Source organism: Aethalodelphis obliquidens, unplaced genomic scaffold, assembly GCF_003676395.1.
Source record: "Aethalodelphis obliquidens isolate GAN/ISIS:26980383/991018 unplaced genomic scaffold, ASM367639v1 scaffold4, whole genome shotgun sequence".
Taxonomy (NCBI): Eukaryota; Metazoa; Chordata; class Mammalia; order Artiodactyla; family Delphinidae; genus Aethalodelphis; species Aethalodelphis obliquidens.
In genome coordinates, this window is record NW_020837948.1 from 81217493 (window position 1) to 81238228 (window position 20736).

The 20736-nt window shown below is 38.5% G+C and overlaps 1 protein-coding gene across 8 annotated transcripts in view; it reads right to left on the reverse strand.

Annotated features, from left to right (window-relative positions):
• The window catches only part of NNT (nicotinamide nucleotide transhydrogenase), a 92724-nt gene that overhangs the window by 32628 nt on the left and 39360 nt on the right, over positions 1 to 20736 (reverse strand). For all 8 annotated transcript variants that reach the window (XM_027101146.1, XM_027101154.1, XM_027101153.1 and 5 more), the window contains 9 exons: positions 14000 to 14133; positions 13303 to 13494; positions 12594 to 12747; positions 9066 to 9227; positions 8141 to 8251; positions 7139 to 7284; positions 5739 to 5934; positions 2681 to 2914; positions 997 to 1157 (listed from right to left, as the gene is read on the reverse strand). In XM_027101146.1, coding sequence (XP_026956947.1) covers positions 997 to 1157; positions 2681 to 2914; positions 5739 to 5934; positions 7139 to 7284; positions 8141 to 8251; positions 9066 to 9227; positions 12594 to 12747; positions 13303 to 13494; positions 14000 to 14133 — 1490 coding nt within the window. The remainder of the gene's footprint in view (positions 1 to 996; positions 1158 to 2680; positions 2915 to 5738; positions 5935 to 7138; positions 7285 to 8140; positions 8252 to 9065; positions 9228 to 12593; positions 12748 to 13302; positions 13495 to 13999; positions 14134 to 20736) is intronic.

Genomic DNA, 20736 nt, shown 5'->3' on the forward strand with positions numbered 1-20736 from the left:
ACATGTGCAAACGCTGAACCACAACCCCTGTGCAAAAAAATCCCTAAATCCCTAAAAGGGAGTGATGAAGAGCAGGCAAAAATTGGAGAGGGGTCTACACTCGGAAAAAAGTAACAGCGCTGAGTAAATGTCACAGTGTTTATGACTTTAGCTGATGAGGAGGGTCCTGTTGGTGCCAAGTGAAGCAGCTAAAACTAAAATATAAGCCCAGTCTTACTAGCTTGAAAATCTGAGGATAGGGTTTAGGGTGACTAAGCAATTACTGTATGTCTAACTTTGTGCTAAGCACTGTAGATGATTTAAAAATTTTTAAACATGTACCTTGTCTATAAAGTATATACTAAGAGTATACTAGACAAACATGAAGTAATCAGTGAATGGCACAGAGCTATACACTGCTCTATACACTGCTATAAATAGAATGCTAAACTGTGACATACAGACACCTAAAGAATACTGTATGTATCCATATACTAAAGCAGTAACTAGAGAGGAAGAGGGGGGCCAACCTATCCTGAAAGGTTTCACTGAACTCCCTTCACTGAACACACAGGGTTTATTAAAAGCATTTCATTTCATATGATTATTTGGTTTGGTATCAGAGCTTCCAACAAATGTGAGAGCAACTAACGGGCAGGGACTCTCTGACACTTATTTTATAGGGCTTGTCACACAGCAGGCACCTAATGAACAGAAATGAAACCCCTGGCTTTTTAAATTCCCATTCACCAACACATTGATCCAGTGAAAAGACCCCAGAGCAAAAAAGATGTCACATGTGACAACTCTGACAGGAATTAGTAAGTGAAGAGAAAGAGTAATTTTCTCCTTACACTTTTCTATATTTTCCAGACTATCCAAAGATGAATACATAACAGCATTAAAACATTTTTATTCCATCAGGGGTCTTGAAGAGAGAGAAATAAGATTAGACTGTAACCTAACAAAATACTTAGTTCCTCGCTAAGAATGTGCTTTCCATCTCTGACCTCTTACCATGACAGCAGACAGAGCTGACACAGAGCCCAGACAGGTAATGCCAGTGGTGAAGCTGGGGTCCATCATGAATGGGATGATTCCACCCACGCTAGCAGCCAGCAGGCCAGCATTGAGTAGGTGCCTTCCAGGGAGCAGGAGAGGGGCGGATTTCAGGATACCTAGGGCCAAGCATGTGGGAATCAGAACCTAGAACGTGTCACAAGAAACTCCCTCACACGCACACACTCTTAAGTGTGTATCATTTAATCCTAAACCACCAAAATTTAACATTAGGATAAAAACATGCTACTTAAAATATCACTTTATATCACCAGCTACTGAAACATAAAAGTAAATTAGAGTTCTTACACATAAATATTAATGGAATTAGGAAAAGTAAGGCTTGACTTAATTGTCCTTTACTTTGATCACACAACAATTTCCTTACTCTTTGTCATGGAATCATGAAAAGTGATTTTTTTTTCCCCCCGTATGACCAATACAGAAGTTAAGTGTGGTTTTATTTATTGAAAATGTCAAAACAGAGTCCTAGAACATTAGCCTTTCTGATTTTATCAACTGAGCCCAAGGGAGAAGGGTCCTTGTTTGCTAGTTGGTTCTAAAGACAAAGCATGTACTAACATCTTACTTATGGTACATCTTCTCCTTTTCTTAGCCCCTTTTTGTTTCTTTTGTAAAAGTTGCCACTGCTGTTTTATTTATTTTTTGGTTTACCTTCCTTTTTGATTGTCTCCTCCCCAAGAATATAAGCTCCATAAAAAAATAAAATAGGGGCTTCCCTGGTGGCGCAGTGGTTGAGAGTCTGCCTGCCGATGCAGGGGACGCGGGTTCATGCCCCGGTCCGGGAAGATCCCACATGCCACGGAGCAGCTGGGCCTGTGAGCCATGGCCGCTGAGCCTACGCGTCCGGAGCCTGTGCTCCGCAACGGGAGAGGCCACAACAGTGAGAGGCCCGCGTACCGCAAAAAAAAAATAAAAATAAAAAATAAATAAATAAAATAAAATAAAATAATAAAGACAAAGCGTGAGACAAGAATACCGTAGGCTTTAAGTTCTTTTGCGATTTTTAAGTTTCATGGAAGTTCCCCACTTAATTCTAATGACTTGATTACTGAGAGACAAGACCAGGTTTTTAAATCACAAACTAGTTTCTCTAGAGACTTGCTTTTTCATGAAAACACTGAAAGCAGCTATTTCTATTTTCATGATTGGCTTTAGCAGTAGCAAAAGCTGCCAGGCTAGCCCCCTAAAATGTGCATTTGTTTTAAAAGTAAGTACTGTATACTAATCACACAAATTTATTCAATAAGCCTCTCTCTATTCTGGAAAATGTATGAATCATTTCTGTGAATGTTACACCAGCATCTCTAACCAAGGATTATAAAGACGCTATTTTGTTCATACATATTATCAAAGGTCAACTAGTCCCTCTATGTGAATTTCTGTGCATTAGTTTCCTTCACTAGCTGTCTGCAGAAGACATGGCTTCAAAGCTTCGTGAGATCTGTAAGGATCAATAAAGGGAAGCCACGTTTATGGAGAAAAAAAAAACTTTCATAGTGTCATACAAATACTCTTCACCTAACAGGTTCTACTACTAAGCTATTTTCTGAAATTGAAATGGACCCCTAAACACCCTAAATAATAGATATTTACCTCTATGTTATACTGAATCACTTACCCTGCAATTTTCCATAGGCAACAAGAGACCCACTAAACGTGACACCACCGATGTAAGTACCGAGGTAGGCCACGGTCTTGGTAAGATTAGCTGCTGCATCCGTAGCGAAATGTGGATATTCTACAATGTACTCAGCTATGCACGTAAGCACAGCTGCCAAGCCCACTAAACTGTGGAAAGCAGCAACTAACTGAGGTAAATCAGAAATCTGGATGCGTTTCGCAATTGTCAGTCCTGTTGGAAAGTGAAAGTCAAAGAGAAATTAAAACTTGACAGACCTTTAAGAAACAACCCAATAAAGACCACACTTGAATATTACTCAGCCATAAAAAAAAGGAAATCTTGACATGGATGGACCTTGAGGGCATTATGCTAAGTGAAGTAAGTCAGACAGAGAAAGACAAATACCATAGGATATCACTTTTATGTGGAATCTGAAACAAACAAACAAACAAACAAAAAACCAAGCTCATAGATACAGAGAACAGATTGGTGGTTGCCAGAGGCGGGAGGTGGGATGGGGGGTGGGCAAAATGGGTGAAGGGGGTCAGAAGGTATAAACTTCCAGTTATAAAATAAATAGTCCTGGAGATGGAATGTACAGCATGGTGACTATAGTTAATAAAGCTGTATTGCATATTTGAAAGTTGCTAAGAGAGTAGATCTTAAAAGTTCTCATCACGGGCTTCCCTGGTGGCGCAGTGGTTGAGAGTCTGCCTGCCGATGCAGGGGACACGGGTTCATGCCCCGGTCCGGGAAGATCCCACATGCCGCGGAGCGGCTGGGCCCGTAAGCCATGGCCGCTGAGCCTGCGCGTCCGGAGCCTGTGCTCCGCAACGGGAGAGGCCACAACAGTGAGAGGCCCGCGTACCGCAAAAAAAAAAAAAAAAAAAAGTTCTCAGCACAAGAAAAAAAATTTTAACTATGTATGGTGATGCATGTTAACTAGACTTATTGTGGTGATCACTTTGCAATCTATATATATAAATATCAAATTATTATGTACATCTAAAACTAGTATAATATTATATGTCAATTATACCTCAGTTTAAAAAAAGGCCTCTTAAGGTTATTCATCATTGTCATTAATTAAGTATTTATCTGCTTCCTGGCAAAATATTCTCTTACAGGGACTATTCCGCAAGAACACTGGCTTAAATACCCTTTCAAATAGCAGGCTCTTTCAACACACCTCACCAACGCCCAACTCCAAAGAACCCAAACACACAGCATCAACGTTCCTTACAACCTTTGAACACTCTCCCGGACTAACGCTTCTTCAGATTACTTAAAGCTCCAACTAAACCCCTTAAAAACCCCCCACTGCATGAATAACCCAGGCTCTCTTCCCTATCAGCCAACATTTGCCCCTGAGCACACAAGGAACAGCTGGAATATGAAGAAGGTCTAGGTTTTCAGGTGAGTGGATGGGAGCCAAGTCCAAAGGTAATGAAATGCAAATATCTGAGTAGTAAACAACCAAATCAGGAGACTCTGAAGGAGTTGCCTGGCTACAGGTAGGGGGAATAGAAGGACTGGGGCTCACAACATTTGCAAAGGTCATGCCTAAAGGTTGTCCTGCCATGAACCTACAGCACAAGCATTTTGCTTCAAGTGCTTTTCCAGGGACTGTCAAGAAAGGATGCACAGCTTTCCCAGGTAAGTATAAAAGGAGATGTAAAGCTAATGCTGTGCTTGGTAAGTATTTAACCACCAGCCCCTCAGAATAAAAACGTGCATGTGTAAATACATACATGAGTTTTTACTCATAAAAATGTATGCAGCACACAATTTTTAAACAATAAAAATATATACAATACTCTTTACTGTAAGTTTCATATAACCAATTGACTCACAGAATGTTACCAAATTCTGGTATATGTAGCCAACCTAGTGTTTGCAACTGATGAATGAGTGTGGTTCCCACATGAATGTTGGTTGAGATTTGTGTTTACTCTAACAAGTAAGACGAGAGTGAAACAACGAGATGTATATAAGAACTTCACTCACTGTCAACCATGTGAGTGGCAATTTTGTTGAATCTGATAATAGTTTCCAAGTACTGGAAGAATATTTGCTCAATTTTTTTGCGCAATTCACAGTGTAATGACAAAACACACTTTTAAGTTTAAGCTTGCATTATTAATATTTTCTCCATCACCTTACTAGGTATGGACAATGAACAAAACAATAAATGAAACACAGATTCATAGATTTGTTGATTTCCATGGTGTAAATACAACTGCCATGGCTGCTCTCAAGCTACCAACGTGATGTCACTAAATATGGGTTCAGGAAGAGATGTCCCATCATTACATAGTATTTCTACCACACAGACACAAGACACATGGATAATCTCAAAAGCAGAGATAATAAAAGCTAGTGAATTCATTAGAAAGTCATGAGTGTTTAGGATTATTACCTTTGTTTCTAATTTATTTAATTTTAAGTTTATATAATTTAATTTTTGATAATAGCTGTGTTTAATAACCAGCTCGAAAGATTCTTGAAAATTTACCAACCAACCCCAGCACACCACTGAATAAGACTAAAAGAGTGTTTTTTTCTGCTGGCACGTGTTTTTCACGTTTTTAACAGGTCTCTGAAGCAGAATCTTCTGCTGTTATTTATACCCAGCAGAATAAAAGATGAGCCTATAGATAGTACACATATAAGTATTCCAATTCCCTGTTCAATTCTCAGCTAACTGGACAGAGTCAATAAAGGAAAACAAGAACTGAGCCCAAGGCATTTCTCAGCCCACTCTTTTGACACAGTTGATATTACTCAGTGTTTTAAAATGTTTACTTCTGAATGAGAATTACACCAACTGTGATGACTTTTTGCCAAAAGAATATTTACTGAAGCAACTTCCATTAAGGCAATTTAATTCCTTCATCAATATGGGCCTCAAACAGAAATATGTATATTCAGAAACTGAAGTGCAATTAAAAAGTTCTTACTCCTAAAAAAGTATTCTTAAATCTCTGAGCCTAACTGCCGTCAGGTGTTCAAAGGGCATGGACTTACATAAAGGCAGAAACCCACAAGTGCTTACCAATGGTACCGCCCAAAGCCATTGCTCCAGACATCTGAGCTAACAGTTCTGGGCACGGTTTTAGGCCTCCAAGGGTGGCTGCCAGGCCTCCAGCCACCCCAATCATGCCCAATGCATTGCCAAGACGCGCAGTTCCCTGGGTGGAAAGCCCGGCCAGGGCACCAACACAGCACAGGCCAGAGCCCAGGTACACAATCTTTTCAAAGGAAAGGGAAGAGAAAGAGAGAGATTATCAAAACCTTCAGTCTACTAGCTTAAGGAGAACTCCTCTTGAGGAAACATGATTCTCTAAGGACAATTTTAAATTCAGACAATAGAAGGACCAATAGAGCTCTCTTTTAAAATATTTCAATATATTTTCCTATCCATTAAGGATATTACCATATTAAATACTTTAAATTGTACTTGCAATTATACCATTTATGTACATTGGCTTCTTCTGGACTTGATAGCATACAAGTGCATATAAAAGTACCTAAATTTAAATGGAGTTATTATGGGATCTAGACCTGACCTAATGCTATAAGTGAGCCATCCCCTGAGGTTGTAAGTGCCAGAGACCGTGCTGTATACTTTACTTATGCTGTAACTCAGTCTCATGAGAGTCACAGGAGGAAAGAATCTTCATCCTCACTTTATAAAAGAGAAAACCAGTGCTTAAAGAGGCCACATAATTTTTCTAAGGGCAAACGATCAGTAAATAGCAAATCTGGGATGCAGACATACGTCTCCCTGACTCACTGTTCTAACTCTTCTCAAAAAAGATTGTGTTCATTCAACAAATAGTACATGTTAGAAACAGCAGAAACCAAAGGAGACGTGATTTTTCAGCTGTCAGAGAGGCTGAAATAGTCATTGAAAAGAAAGGTATGACTGAGTTTGGAACAAAGTTGAGTCTCTATTATAAACTATATTTAGACATGGAACTTTCAAAGTTCAACTTGATTATTTCTGTTTCTCTACACAGCATGCATTTTTAAATTAGCTTTTTTAAATGCACTGGCATAACATCTCCTGGATCCACAGGGGAAGAAAGTAAGTAGGAAAAGGACTAATGATATCTAATAATAAAAATGTTTTACTGATTATTTCATTGTATCCCTACAACAATCCAGCCAGATACATAAGAAGGGTACTAATAAACTTCTTGCCTCTTTTTACATGTGGAAGAACTTAGGGACCAACAGGTAAACCCATCCTTGCAGACTTGGCAGGCAAATCTGTCTCTAGAATCCAAGGTCCTGATTCTTAGAGGATGAGAATGCTCTATTTGACCAAGATGTTTCAAAAGTTACTGTCGTATTTGCTTGATAGAATTTGAATTTTGGTGATGATAATGTTAGGTCTACTTGGGATGAAGACACAGTACAAAAGTAAAAGCTTTCAAAAGAGACTCTTACTTGTTCAATGTTATAACCACTGGAGAGGGCAGCTAAGTATCCTCCAACAAAGGTACCGGCAGGGAGCAGATACAGGTAATTGTGTTCTGGGGGGTCGGTGGGACGTTTGAACATGTCCAGCATTCTCTGAGTCACCAGAAAGCCACCTTATCAAAGTAAATATAAAACAGAAAGAGGTATCTCATTGAGCAACATAATTTTTAAAGGGCTACAAGTTTTCTATTTTAAGGACATCTTTATCATCTAGGAATAAATATCATTTTAAGTAACATTTTAGAACCTCAAAATTAGAAGTTATTCTGTTACTCAAGCCAGTTACATTGAAGGGAGGAACTCTTAATACATTGAGGAAGAAAATTTGCTCTCAGAGTATAAAACCAACTATTTCTGCATGACTAACAATAAACAGCCATTCAAACAGCTCGGGAATGCAGAAGATCAAAGGCCAGGGTTTTTCTTCTAATAGGTTATTCTGTTTGTTAAACCCTATAATAAGTGATAAAAGAAAAAATACCATATCAGCTGGCACCAGGTCTGTTTGGACACGTTAAAGAATTTATAGCTACAAAATATCATCGAGTGAGTTTCATATACAAGTGATGTGCTAGGCTTTCAGTTTTCAGGAACATAGGCCAGGATAAGGCAAAAGGCTAAAGTTTTATCTAAAATTATACCCATTTAAAGATGTTATGGTGATAGCTCTAAGTCAGCTTAATTCAAAACTATGCCTTAAATACCTTTCCAGTTAACCTGTAGGCATTGTAGTTAACCTTTGGGGCATTCAGGGGGAGGGGTGTTCTCTTATCAAATAGTTTCTAAAACTTACCAATGGGCAAAATAACTAATTTTCCTTCACACAGAGCATTTATCATCTGAGTGAAACATTTTTTAAAGGCATGATTAAATTCTTAAAAATCAGAATGTTTGTTTTATATTGATTTATATTTGCTTCTCGTGTCTCCACTAAAAATTGCACTCTGGGTTCTTTCACTGTCCTCATACCTGCAATGTTGACTGAGGATATGAATGTAGCAAGAGCAGCAAGGCCCTGAGAAGTTGTGGAAGGATACAAATGTCCTCCCATCAGCACCAACCCACCAACTGCGGTCAACCCTGGGAAGAAAGCATGGATATATTAAACAGTAGCTAATAGTCGTGCTGCCGAATCAAATGTCATCGCTGAAACACCCCACAAGCACATGCATCATAAAGGAGAAAGTTCTCACACACATTCTCACTGAAGCACTTTTGTGGGCAAAGAGTTACCGAAACATTTTCTCCTTTTGCATAAGAATTTTAACCTTTACTTTCTAGCTCTGTTCCCCTGATAAAGATATAAATCAATAATGTTACTAGACAACATTGTTCATGGTGCAAAGGGACCTCTGGTGGTTGCACAACTGGAAAATACTATGCATGAACAATAAATATATAATGGTGAAAGCCCATAGCTTTGGGCTTTCCTGAGCATAGTACTTCTTGGAATTGGACCTGTTCCCGGTGGAGATCCTGAAAGCCATGCCTGTGCAAGAGATGCCCACTGGGGCCATGGTTTCCAAGCCACAGCAGCTCCCACATCTGTCCACATAGCTGTGTGGACCCTGCATGGACCATGCTGCTACTGTGAAACACTGTTTCCAAATTTTATCAGAGGAATCCCTTCTTTAAAGGAAATCATAACTGAAAGAAGGAACAGTAGCTCTGCACTGCTTGCAACAGGAGCAGCCCAAAGGTATGACACACTCCATCGGCCTCTCACTTCCAACCCCACCTCTGCACCCTCTGGGAGTCCGAGTCACCACAACCACCAAGATGCCAAGCCCTACAATTTGGAAAACACAGACTTTATAAACCTCATGGAAAGCACTCCTAGAGTTGAATAAACCCTTGAAAACCTAAATTGAGGGAAAACAAGAGGCGAACAAACCTGAGATTGCATTAGTCACAGACATCAGTGGTGAGTGGAGAGCGGGGGTCACTCCCCAGACAGTGTGGTAGCCCACAATGCCAGCCAAGCCAAAAGTGGTCACCATCTGGGAAAAGGCTAAATTGGGAGCCGCAATGCCCAAACCCAGTATCCCAGTGAGACCTAGAGAAAGAGAGGAAAGCGTGTGAGTTCACATCCAATTATCTCGGGAGGATTAAAAGCACACACACACCCACACACAAACAAACATGTGGGACAGTCAATGCTTTAAAATTCCACACCCTTGCCAATAATGAGATTTTTTGAGATGTTCCATGACTGGGAAGAGGGGTGGTGAAAGGGAGTTAAAGGTATTGCGAACAAAATTCAACTTCCTGACCACCACTCCCCAAAATAAAATAAATTTTAAACATCTAGTAAAATTTATGAGTCACCTTAATAACAATTTGCACATTTTCCTCTGTATAACTTGTCCTCTTCCCCATTTTAACTTTCACTGACAGTGCCACATGTGTTTATACAAGTGTTTTTATTCCAGAATTATAGGCCTATAAAGGATCTACCAAAGCATTTTCTACTTGGGCAACACACAACCTTTATAAGACAGACTTCTGTGAGGCCAAGTTCATGTCACTCTCAGATTTGGCTGAGGAAGAAGGATTTTAAGAGAGTAGGAAGGATTTCATTCACTCCAGCACCTCCCCAAAACATATGGCTTCCACCCACCCGGGACAGAAGTTTTGCAATTGCTCCTGAATCTGGACTGGACTGCTGGCCAGGGTAGTCAGCTCCAGCCCCAACACTAAGTCAGCAAACAGGATTTTACAAAGAAAAGGAAAAAAAAAAAAAATACGAATTAAATTAAGAATGTGCAGAATACAAACAGTCAGCTCTCAACATACATCTTTAATTATCGCCTTTCCTAATAGCAAACATGTGGATGGCTGTTCTGCAACAGAGGAAAGGGTTACCTAGTGGTCAGTGAAAACCAAATGATAATGGGTGACCAGAAAGCTGGAATTTAACTTTTTTGAATAAGGTACTTTTATCCCTTGATATAAACTATTTCTTTATAAGTGGCATAGCTGGAACATTAGCAGTTGACATTCATTTTACTTTACATCAGTCAATAAGACTGTAGTTTTAAATTTTTTTTAAATTTTTTTCACTGCCCCACACAGCATGTGAGATCTTAGCTCCCCAACCAGGGACTGAACCAGTGCCCCCCGGAGTGGAAGCACGCAGTCTTAACCACTGGACCACCAGGGAAGTCTCTGTAGTTTGAATTTTTATTTTCCTACCCACATACAAGATTTCCAGTGTTCCAATGGATGGCCTGTTAACCATCTGGAGGGAGAGTTAGACAGAATATTGTTTTGTGTTTCAGTTAAACATCAGAGAAGGGCTGTACAGGGTTATATTTAAGGACATGTTTTCTTAAGCCAGACTGCCTGGTTCAAATCCTGGCTCTACTGCTTGTCAGCTGTGTGATCTCAGGCAAGTTACTTAACCTCTCTGTGCTCCAGTACCCTCATCTGTAAAATTATTAACCCTCTCTGTCGTCATCTGGAAAAAGAAAATAATAATATGCCCACTTTACTGAGTACTTATAAGGAATAAACGAGCTAAGGCACGTGAAGTGTTTTAGCACAATGCCTAGCACTCATTAAATGCCCACATTAGTTCAGAAGCACTAAATTACCATAACCTGCAGTCAATTGTGTTGGGCATCTAAGATAGAAATCCCACATCTGAAGGTTTTCTTTTCTTTTCTTTTTTAATAAACTTATTTATTTTATTTATTTATTTTTGGCTGCGTTGTGTCTTCGTTGCTGCGTGAGGGCTTTCTCTAGTTGCGGTGAACAGGGCCTACTCTTTGTTGCGGTGCGTGGGCTTCTCATTGCAGTGGCTTCTCTTGTTGCGGAGCACAGGCTCTAGGCACGTGGGCTTCAGTAGTTGTGCTACATGGGCTCAGTAGTTGCGGCTTGTAGGCTCTAGAGAGCTGGCTCAGTAGTTGTAGTGCATGGGTTTAGCTGCTCCACAGCATGTGGGATCTTCCGGGACACGGATCGAACCTGTGTCCCCTGCAGTGGCAGGCGGATTCTTAACCACCGCGCCACCAGGGAAGCCCCAGGTTTTCTTATTAACTATTTAATAAAGTCTTTTCTATAATACATTCAGTAATGTCAAATGTGCTACATTTAGTTTGTATAACAGAGGAAAAAGAAAAGAAAAACAGAGAAAAAAAGAAAAGAGAAAAAAAGCAAATCACATTCTTTGAAGAATGCTAGTCAAATAGATTCCTAACAAATACACAAGAAAAACGCTTGGTTTTATTATAAAGGAGGAAGTTTTAGGGTACAGAAAATAAATATAAGGCCATCCTTTTATTCACTGGAATATGCCAATGTCATATCTATTAAAATGCAATAAACCTTGACTCAATAAACATAACAGAAACCTAGAAAAATAAATCATCATTCATGCCTCACTACATTTCCTTATGAATTGTAAAGAGAAATGGAAATTTACAACCCTGCTGACAATACTCTCCATGCACAAAACAGTAACATGGTTTCTTTTTTTTTAACAAGTAAGAGCAAATAGGGACACTGCTCCATCTATTCACAATGTTCGCAACTAAAGGCTTTTTCAGTCATTTTGCTGAGACTTGCTCTTTATTCAAGGAGAGTTACATATTTAGCTTTAAAACATCTGGACTCACATGGGAATTTGGAGAATGCTGAGGCTACAAGAATTCTGTGTGCTTTGTACTGGTCCTTATTCTTTATAGTTTGCTTTTGTTTTGTTTTTATTTTGGCTCTAAGCAAATCTAAACATTTTTACTTCATTCTATGAGACAGAAACCAATTTAAAATCAAATATCCATATTTCAGACTCTAACAGTTCATAGCCAGAATGAATATTTATCATTATTTTACGATAATTCTTTACTGCCTTCATGAAGGTGAATTAGAAAACAAAGAATCTATGTTAAATTGTAAAGAAAGAGATAAAAATTTTTAAATTGAATTTTTTTTTACTAGGTGAATAACTCACTGTTTATTCTTCAATGCAAATATTTGGTTCCCCAGTCTTACCCAGAGGCGCAGATAATCACAAGTGATGTTTTACAAGCCACAAAAAATAAACCAATAACCACATTTACATGCACTTAACACCAACACAATCTGTCATACATCAATACTCATTATATTTGATATATATAAAAATATTAACGATACTTTAAATGTTTTCTATAAAAGTATTAACAGCCTATGTATTATTTCACACTCATTCAATCCAGCATTTATCCCAGTGCCTGCATCTCTGAGGGTACACAATGCAGTCTCCACGTCCACAGAGGTGGGACAGATGACATGTATGTGAAAATTGCTTCTAACAGGCCCAAGTCCTGATGGAATCCAACAAAGGACAACAGCATTTCATTTACTAATTTTGACAATTAATACATAACTCACAAAATTCAAAGAATTTGGACTAAATCTTCATAGATGGGACCCTCACCTGCTGTATATACAGAAGCTGATGTCATCGTCTTCCTGAAGGGCGTGACAGTAGCTGCTTTTTCGGCCTCCAGCTCAGCCACTGTCCTCTGTTTTACTGGGGCACCTTGAGGAATATTTTTCGGTGTGGGAGCAGGGAAGATCACTTCGCCATCCTAACAGAAATCAGAAAAATAGCACTTTTTAAAGTCAATCCAGCATTCAGTCAATCCAGTGTTGGGGAAAAACTCTTCTTTGAAAAGTAATTTTAAATAAATATAGAAATTCACGTAATTTATAATATCACTTTATATAAATATATATCACACATGTATATAAATAATGTCTGTGTCATGCATACACACATAGATGTACAATTAGTACGTGTACAGAACATATAAGGAAGAATACAGAACAAACTTAAAAGCAGATAGGTGGGGGAGGGGGAATATTTAATTTTTACTTTATTCAATTCTGGGTTTTTTGTCTGTTTTTTTGTTTCTGTTTATCAAAAGCAATGCATATTTTAGGTGAGTCACACATGTATATAAATCTTGCATTATTTTTCTTTAAACTGTTCTACATTTTTAAACAATTTTTATTGGCATAAACCCAACACATTGATACTTTATTAGAATATATCCCAATTCCAAAATAGGATCGTTCTGTAAACAAAAATCCTAAAACAAATATATAATGAAAACACAGGAGAAACAGATCTCTTCACTTACCTTCATCACTACAGTTCCTCTAATGACGTGACCCATTGTACCAAAGTCAAAGTCATCTTTCACTTCAAAATAAAAATTGTCTTTGTCAGAGCTGATGGCCTTCAGGAGCTTGGTGATGTTGTTGGAATACAGGGTGCTGGCCTGAGTGGCCATTCGGCTGGGAAGGTCTGTGTAGCCTATGTGAGTAATCCCCTAAACAAACAAAAATACAGTCAGAAAGGTCTGTTACTAAATGCCCATATTCTTTCTAGGACAGTTCTCAGTCAAGGCTAAGTTCTGAAATTACAAATCTTTATAAATATACACACACACTCACAAATACATATTTCAAAAGGAGCTTTAGGGCTTCCCTGGTGGCGCAGTGGCTGAGAGTCCGCCTGCCGATGCAAGGGACACGGGTTCGTGCCCCGGTCCGGGAAGATCCCACATGCCGCGGAGCGGCTGGGCCCGTGAGCCATGGCCGCTGAGCCTGCACATCCGGAGCCTGTGCTCCACAACGGGAGAGGCCACAACAGTGAGAGGCTCGCGTACCGCAAAAAAAAAAAAAAAAAAAAAAGGAGCTTTAAATGTGACTGTTTTTAAGTTTAGAAAATTTCAGGCCTCAGTTTCTCTACATATTTAAAGCAATAAACACCCTCTCACAAATCAATAAAGATATAGGAACAGGTTCATAGCTAGAGGAAGCTTTGTGCTGTACCTTATGAACATAAAGTTCTCCTGGCTTGGTGGTTTCAAAGTTTCCGCCAGCCTCAGCAGCTAAATCCACAACAACTGAACCTTCCTTCATGGACTCGATCATTTCTTTACTAAACAAAACGGGAGCTTTTTTACCTAATAAAACCAAAGAAAAGAGTACAAATTACATGGTAATTTCTTAAAACTTTATATTCTAATTATTACAGTAGTCTCTGGGTACCCAGGAATTTAACATCTGAATATATAACTCTTTCAAAGAGACCCCCTAAAGTTCATAACACAGGTGAGACTGGTCAGTCTCCTAAGGAAGAAATAGGATGAGTGTGAGCTGCAAAGCCAGTGGGTAGGAGGGAGCCGCTTAGCCAGAGAGCAAGCCTTGTCATTTGCTAAGCATGGAAATGTCAGCTAGCACTGCTCTTCCCAACTGGTTTACAGCCTGTACCACTCATGAAGAGATCAACATTTTGCCTGTTTCTTTAAAAATGCATAATAAATAAGCTAGTAAGGAAACTATGTGCACCCAAATTGGACGATTCATAAAGATCACAAATGTCAAGGGAACATTCAACAGTAATCTATGAATGACAAAATAGAGTATTTCCAATCGTCTTAACCAATGGCACCAGATTTTCCCACATGCTCTATTAATCTACCTTAATTTAACACAGGATAACTTCGAGGAGAGACAGGGAAGTACCATGAAATGGAAACAGTAGGATACCACAACTCCAAAAAATCTTAGGAACCACTCATACATTTTTATTCCCACTCAACAACTATGTATTCTGCACCTCTGGTGAGTCGAGCTCCATGCCTGGTGCTGGGAGTATGCTGGTAGATAAACAGAAAAGATCCCTGTTCTCCTGGAGCCTGCCCCTCATGAGATATTTCACATCTTATAATAAATCGTTTACTCATTCTTTCATAGAGGATAAAGCACCAAACATAAGGATTTTTCAAGCTAACATAAATTAATATGTTCAACAGGGGTCCACACTGTGGGTATAATACCTCGTTCAAGTTTCATAAAACAGTGTAAATAGCTAAGCCAAAAGAGAAAGGAAATAAACTTGCGAGACTGGCCACAGGAAAGCAGAGAATTAATGGCCTAATGATCTTTTTTTTCTTCTTTCGAAAGTTTTCAACTCTGTGTCTACAGAATTTTAGTAAAAGCACTGTCAGTTTTATAAATGGAAATCAACTCAAAGTAAAATTTGCATGATAATAATCTGCTTTTCAATCTACTTGACTGGAATATATGCGATTCAAAAAAGAAAAATAACCTTTTTTTGGTAGCACGTGTGAAAGACAAAGTTGTAAAGATACGTGTGGGTGTACCTCCTTTCTCAATGCGAACCTTATACTTCCAAGATCAAGCCCAACTCCTAAGCCTCCTATTACCCAAGGCCTTTCTCCCCGGGCTGAAGCACTCCTCTTAGCATTTCTCCTCACTACTGCCCCACTGGACCTTCTGCTCCAGCCACAATGGTTTGTTAGAGAAGCTCTGGTTCTCTCTTCTGAGTCTCCATGAAAAAGAGCAAGAATGAGGAGATCTTTTCCCAAAGACAACACACCCTTTGGTCCTGGTAGTTTCGCCACTTCTCAAAATTCTCTGGAATTACGTATTCCTTTCCTCTACCCTCCCGCACTGTAGTCCACTAAAGGTATCTTGAATACTTAAACATTACTCGAGCATGAGAATTTGGGGATGCAAACAACAGCATCTGAGGACTCGTCCCAAACTAAAGGTCATGCTGACCAGCACTGCAGTGATGTAAAGCTCTGGATGACGTGGCTGCATCTACATAAAGCGGCGAATTTAAAGGGCTAACCTGTACTTTGCAGGTATTTACTGTCGTCACCACCCACCCCCAGCCCTTGTCCAGAGCCCCTTCGTTATTAACCAGACTCTCGTTTGCCACAGCCTTTCCTCCCACCTTACTTGTACCCTCCAGTCTTAGGTCGACGTGCCTTAAGCTACTCTTCTGGCTAGAACCAAGTTGGATCCAGGCGCAACCCCTTTGAATTCTAACCACACCAACTTGACGACCATCGACCTCACAAATTGGATTTGGCATCTAACTAATTTCTCCCGCCCTAGACATTCTGGATTCCTTCTTCCTTCTGAGATGTCTATAGCTACAGATCAGACCCTGCATCTGTAATGCTGCCCACTTTATAAGACGTCAAGTGGCCAAAACCATTTAGGCTCGCTAGAAAACATCTGATGCATCACCTATTTCTCTTCTTTGATTTTACTTATTCAACCTTCACAGAACAATTTTGCAGTGGCTGACACAACACACACACACACACATGTGTCATAACAGAGATAACAGGTGTTCCGTCCATATTAGCACTCTGAAATTCAACCGCTTTTGAAAGGATAGCATTTTCTTTCACATAACAGTATTTTACTTAGTACATAGCCAAATAACTGGAGGGTAAGTTAAAAGAATAGACTTAAATTACAGAGGAATGTTTAAAAGACATGGAATTATTACAAGTAAAAGCACACAACAGAACAGTATGTATAGGATGTTCCCATTCAGTAAAAAAAAATTTACATATACATATGTATGAATGTTTCAAGAGTGTGTGTGTGTGTATAGATACATACACACACAAAAAAAAAATATTACATATACTATATAGTTCCTAGCAAATTCTATAGAGTATAATGTTTAACAATAACAGGACGTCTTTGAGTAGTAAGACTAAGAATAATTTATTTCCGTCTTTGTGCTTTTTCTTATCTCCCAAGTGTTCTAGAAGAGCTTGTTTTCATGTTATACTTTTAAAAATTCAATAAGGGCTACAGGGAATACAATGATGAATATAACAGTGCAGCTGCCTTTAAGAACTCACATGTGGATTAACTTTTTGAAAATTCTGAAAAGTGCAGAAATGCAAATTAAAAACAGAAGAAGGGAAGAAAGGAGCCAAAAGAGGAGCAGAGTAGCACAAAAAAGTTCCAAATGAGCAAATCCTCAAAAGATTAGGTCAAGGGAGGGAAAGACTGAGAAGGAAATTTCAAAGTACTATCCTACCCTGACGGCCTACTATGATAAAACTGTAATGTAAGGTAAGTGCAGCATCACAAAATGGAAGGAACAAAAGGAATAAGATGATTAGCTAGGTTTTGGGGGAAAAAATTCCCCAAACCTAATATCTTACTTCAAACTGAACTCTGAACTCTATAGGTCAGAATTAATTATAAAAGAAGGGCTTCCGTGGTGGCACAGTGGTTTAGAGTCCGCCTGCCGATGCAGGGGACATGGGTTCGTGCCCTGGTCCGGGAAGATCCCACATGCCGCGGAGCGGCTGGGCCCGTGAGCCATGGCTGCTGAGCCTGCGCGTCCGGAGCCTGTGCTCCGCAACGGGAGAGGCCACAACAGTGAGAGGCCCGCGTACCGCAAAAAAAAAGAAAAGAAAAGAACAGAAATAAAAGAAAAAAATCAACCCATAAAGAAAAGAAAAAAAGGAAACACTTTGTGAATATCTCTCCTATCTTTGGATTGAAAAGTACTTCCTAAATTTACGGAAATGGGAAAAGTTACAAAGGAAAATGTCAATAGGCTTAAATATGAAAAAGGTATGTATTACTATCCTCAAAAAAAATAAACATGACAAAAAATTAATACAATAAAAATCTCAAAGAAGTTTAAATAAAAACAAAACACTAAGATCCTAATTGATAAATAAACAGCAAATACAAATGGCCAATTCAAAGAGAATGGTAACAACCAAATGAAGAAAGTTCACCCTCAGTAAGACTAAAAGAAATGTGAGTACAAAGAGTGAGATACATTTTTGCCCTCAAACTGAAAGAGTCAACAAAATCCAAATACTTCTGAAATGAAACAATTAGCTGGAAAATCTACTAATGAGATTATGAACTGTATAATCTTTCAACAAAGCATAGTAGATCAAGTGTGTATCAACAGGCCAAAAATACTGATATTCATTCATCCAGTAATTCTACTTCTAAGGTTTGATTAATCCTGGGGAAATCAATGAAAGTACAGATACAAGAATAAAGCAGAAAAAAAATGTTAGAACATTATTTTTAATTGACAAAAACTGGAAATAAAATATTAAATTTAATATTAAAATATTATTAAAATATTAAAATATATTTGCAAAGAGTTCTTATTGACTTATTATGTTAAGGGAGAAAACTTATGATATAATAATATTAAGTGGAGAAAGTAAGAAAGATATTTTATCTTCATCTAACATGATAAAAATGCATGGAAAAAAGGCTGAAAGAAAATGGTAAAATGTTAAGAGTATTTTTCACTGAGTAGAAGGATCACAAATGATCTTTATTTTCTTTTGTACTTTACTGCATTTCCAACAAGTCATACTATTTTTATAAACAGATAAAGCATAAAGTTTTAAAGTTTCCCCATTTAAGCTGAGGACAGAGATTAAAGAGTTGCACTAGAAGAATTAAAATAACTTAGAAATGCCCTTAACCAGTCTGTTAACTTACCAATTGAAAACACTGCACTCAAAATCCTCTGCCCTCCCTGCTACAGCAAAGGAAGCTATACAGTTAAGACAGCCTTTCAAAGAGTGAATCCAAACACTTATACAGGCAGACAGAAACATAACTAAGGATGGATAATAGACAGGAAGATGTGCACAGATTTTTTTATAATATGTAACATAGAAAAGAATATATCCAATGTTTAATTAGAGATGTCCCATATAGAGATGTCCCATAATTACCCCAGTGACAGCCCTATGCAGATCCTAGACACAAGGATAAAAGATCAAATGAGCATATCAGGTGTTTCAAGACAGGACTGTAGAAGGCAGAAGAGTTAATAAAAGAAGGCAGATAAGAGGTATTTTTTTAGAGGCACAATTGGGCTTTCCCCTTTTGACTGCTCATTTCTGTTAATTTTATCATTTATCTGCAAAAGATGAGATACACAAAAAGACCAAGACTGTTACATCTCTTCAAACCACGTTTCCCCAAAAATCACTGATTGAAAAAATTAACAAGGAGGAAAAAAAATTTTTTAATATATTTCCTGGCACAATACAAACTGTGGGTGAAAGATGTTCAACTTCATGAAATATTTCTTGGTTCCTTATGGTTCATGGACATTAAATTCCCGGTAAGATTACTCAGTTCCCTCCCCGTTGGGAGTTTATTTCCATACTTTTGCCAAGACAATGGTAGGACAACATGCACTCACAGTCATCATTCAAGGATTCATCCATTCATTGACTCAAGCAATAACTTAGTGCCTACCACGTGCAGGCTAGATGGGGAAGGAAAGCTTTACTTACAGCTCTAAGGTCTAATAGTTTAGGATTGAAAGAGGTTGCATTCAAAGATTAGTTGCATTCAAAGATTTATTAGGAGAATAGCTAAGATACTTATAGCACTCATCTAAAAGTTTTAATTATAGTTTCCCAATTGGATGGCCATTATTTAGGGTGGGTAGAGGTGCCACAGATTAGTGTAAGGCATCCTTGAATCTCTGTGTGCACCCAGAACTGCCAATAGACAGAAAAAAACGCCTCACACATGTGCACTGTTTCTAGACGTATGTATGTATGGCTGTGATTCACACAAAGTTATTCTGAAATGTGACTGAATTCATAGGATCTTTTCATACTCATGGGTTTTCTCATTAAACGAATACTAAGATGTAGTTTTTAAAGTAGTAAATTCAAAGATTTCTAGAAAAAAATTACTTCTTTCTAAAAATAGCTTTAACAACTTTTTACTATGCAGCAAAAGAATGTACCACTGGCCTCTCTACAACAGTAAATTAAAAAAAGAGAGATTTGGCTTAAACTAAATCTCAACAGCTAAAGATTTACTGGAAAGTTTTGCAATATATTATACCTCTCTGAATAAATCAGGCCTAACGTGATCATCTGAAATCAATAAATTCTCAGATTCTATCTTACTGGAAAAAGAATCAAGCCCTCACAAACAACTTTAATCACAAAAAAAAAAAAAGAAAGAAAGAAAGAAGGAAAAATTAATAGGAAACCACTAAAAATATTAAGAACAACAAGACACCAAGATGAAAAAGGCTTACCACAAAATTTTATAATAATTCCCAAGAGCATTTAGCATTATTTACCAGAATTATTCAATGGCATTTAATCAGATGGGGAAATTCCTAACTTCCTGGCCTGTAAGCCATCAAATTAAGCAGGCTCAAGAAAAACTTTCTGGGCTTCCCTGGTGGTGCAGTTGCTAAGAATCTGCCTGCCAATTCAGGGAACACGGGTTCGAGCCCCGGTCCGGGAAGATCCCACGTGCCGCGGAGCAACCAAGCCTATGCGCTACAACTACTGAGCCTGTGCTCTAGAGCCCGCGAGCCACAACTACTGAAGCCCGTGCACCTAGAGCCCGTGCTCCACAGCAAGAGAAGCCACCGCAATGAGAAGCCTGCGCACTGCAACGCAGAGCAGCCCCCGCTCGCCGCAACTAGAGAAAGCCCACAAGCAGCAACGAAGACCCAACGCAGCCAAAAACAAATAAATAAATTTATAAAAACAAAGAAAAACTTTCTGCTTTAACAAGAACATGGTATATTTAACAGTATAGTAATAAAGAGATTAATAATATAAATTATAGAGTATATGTCTCCAAACCAAAATAGATTTCTCATGAACAAGTACTATAAAGGATAATTTTTAATGTAACACAATACTATATATTGACTACATGCAAAACAGAGCATGTAAAAATGTTCTGAA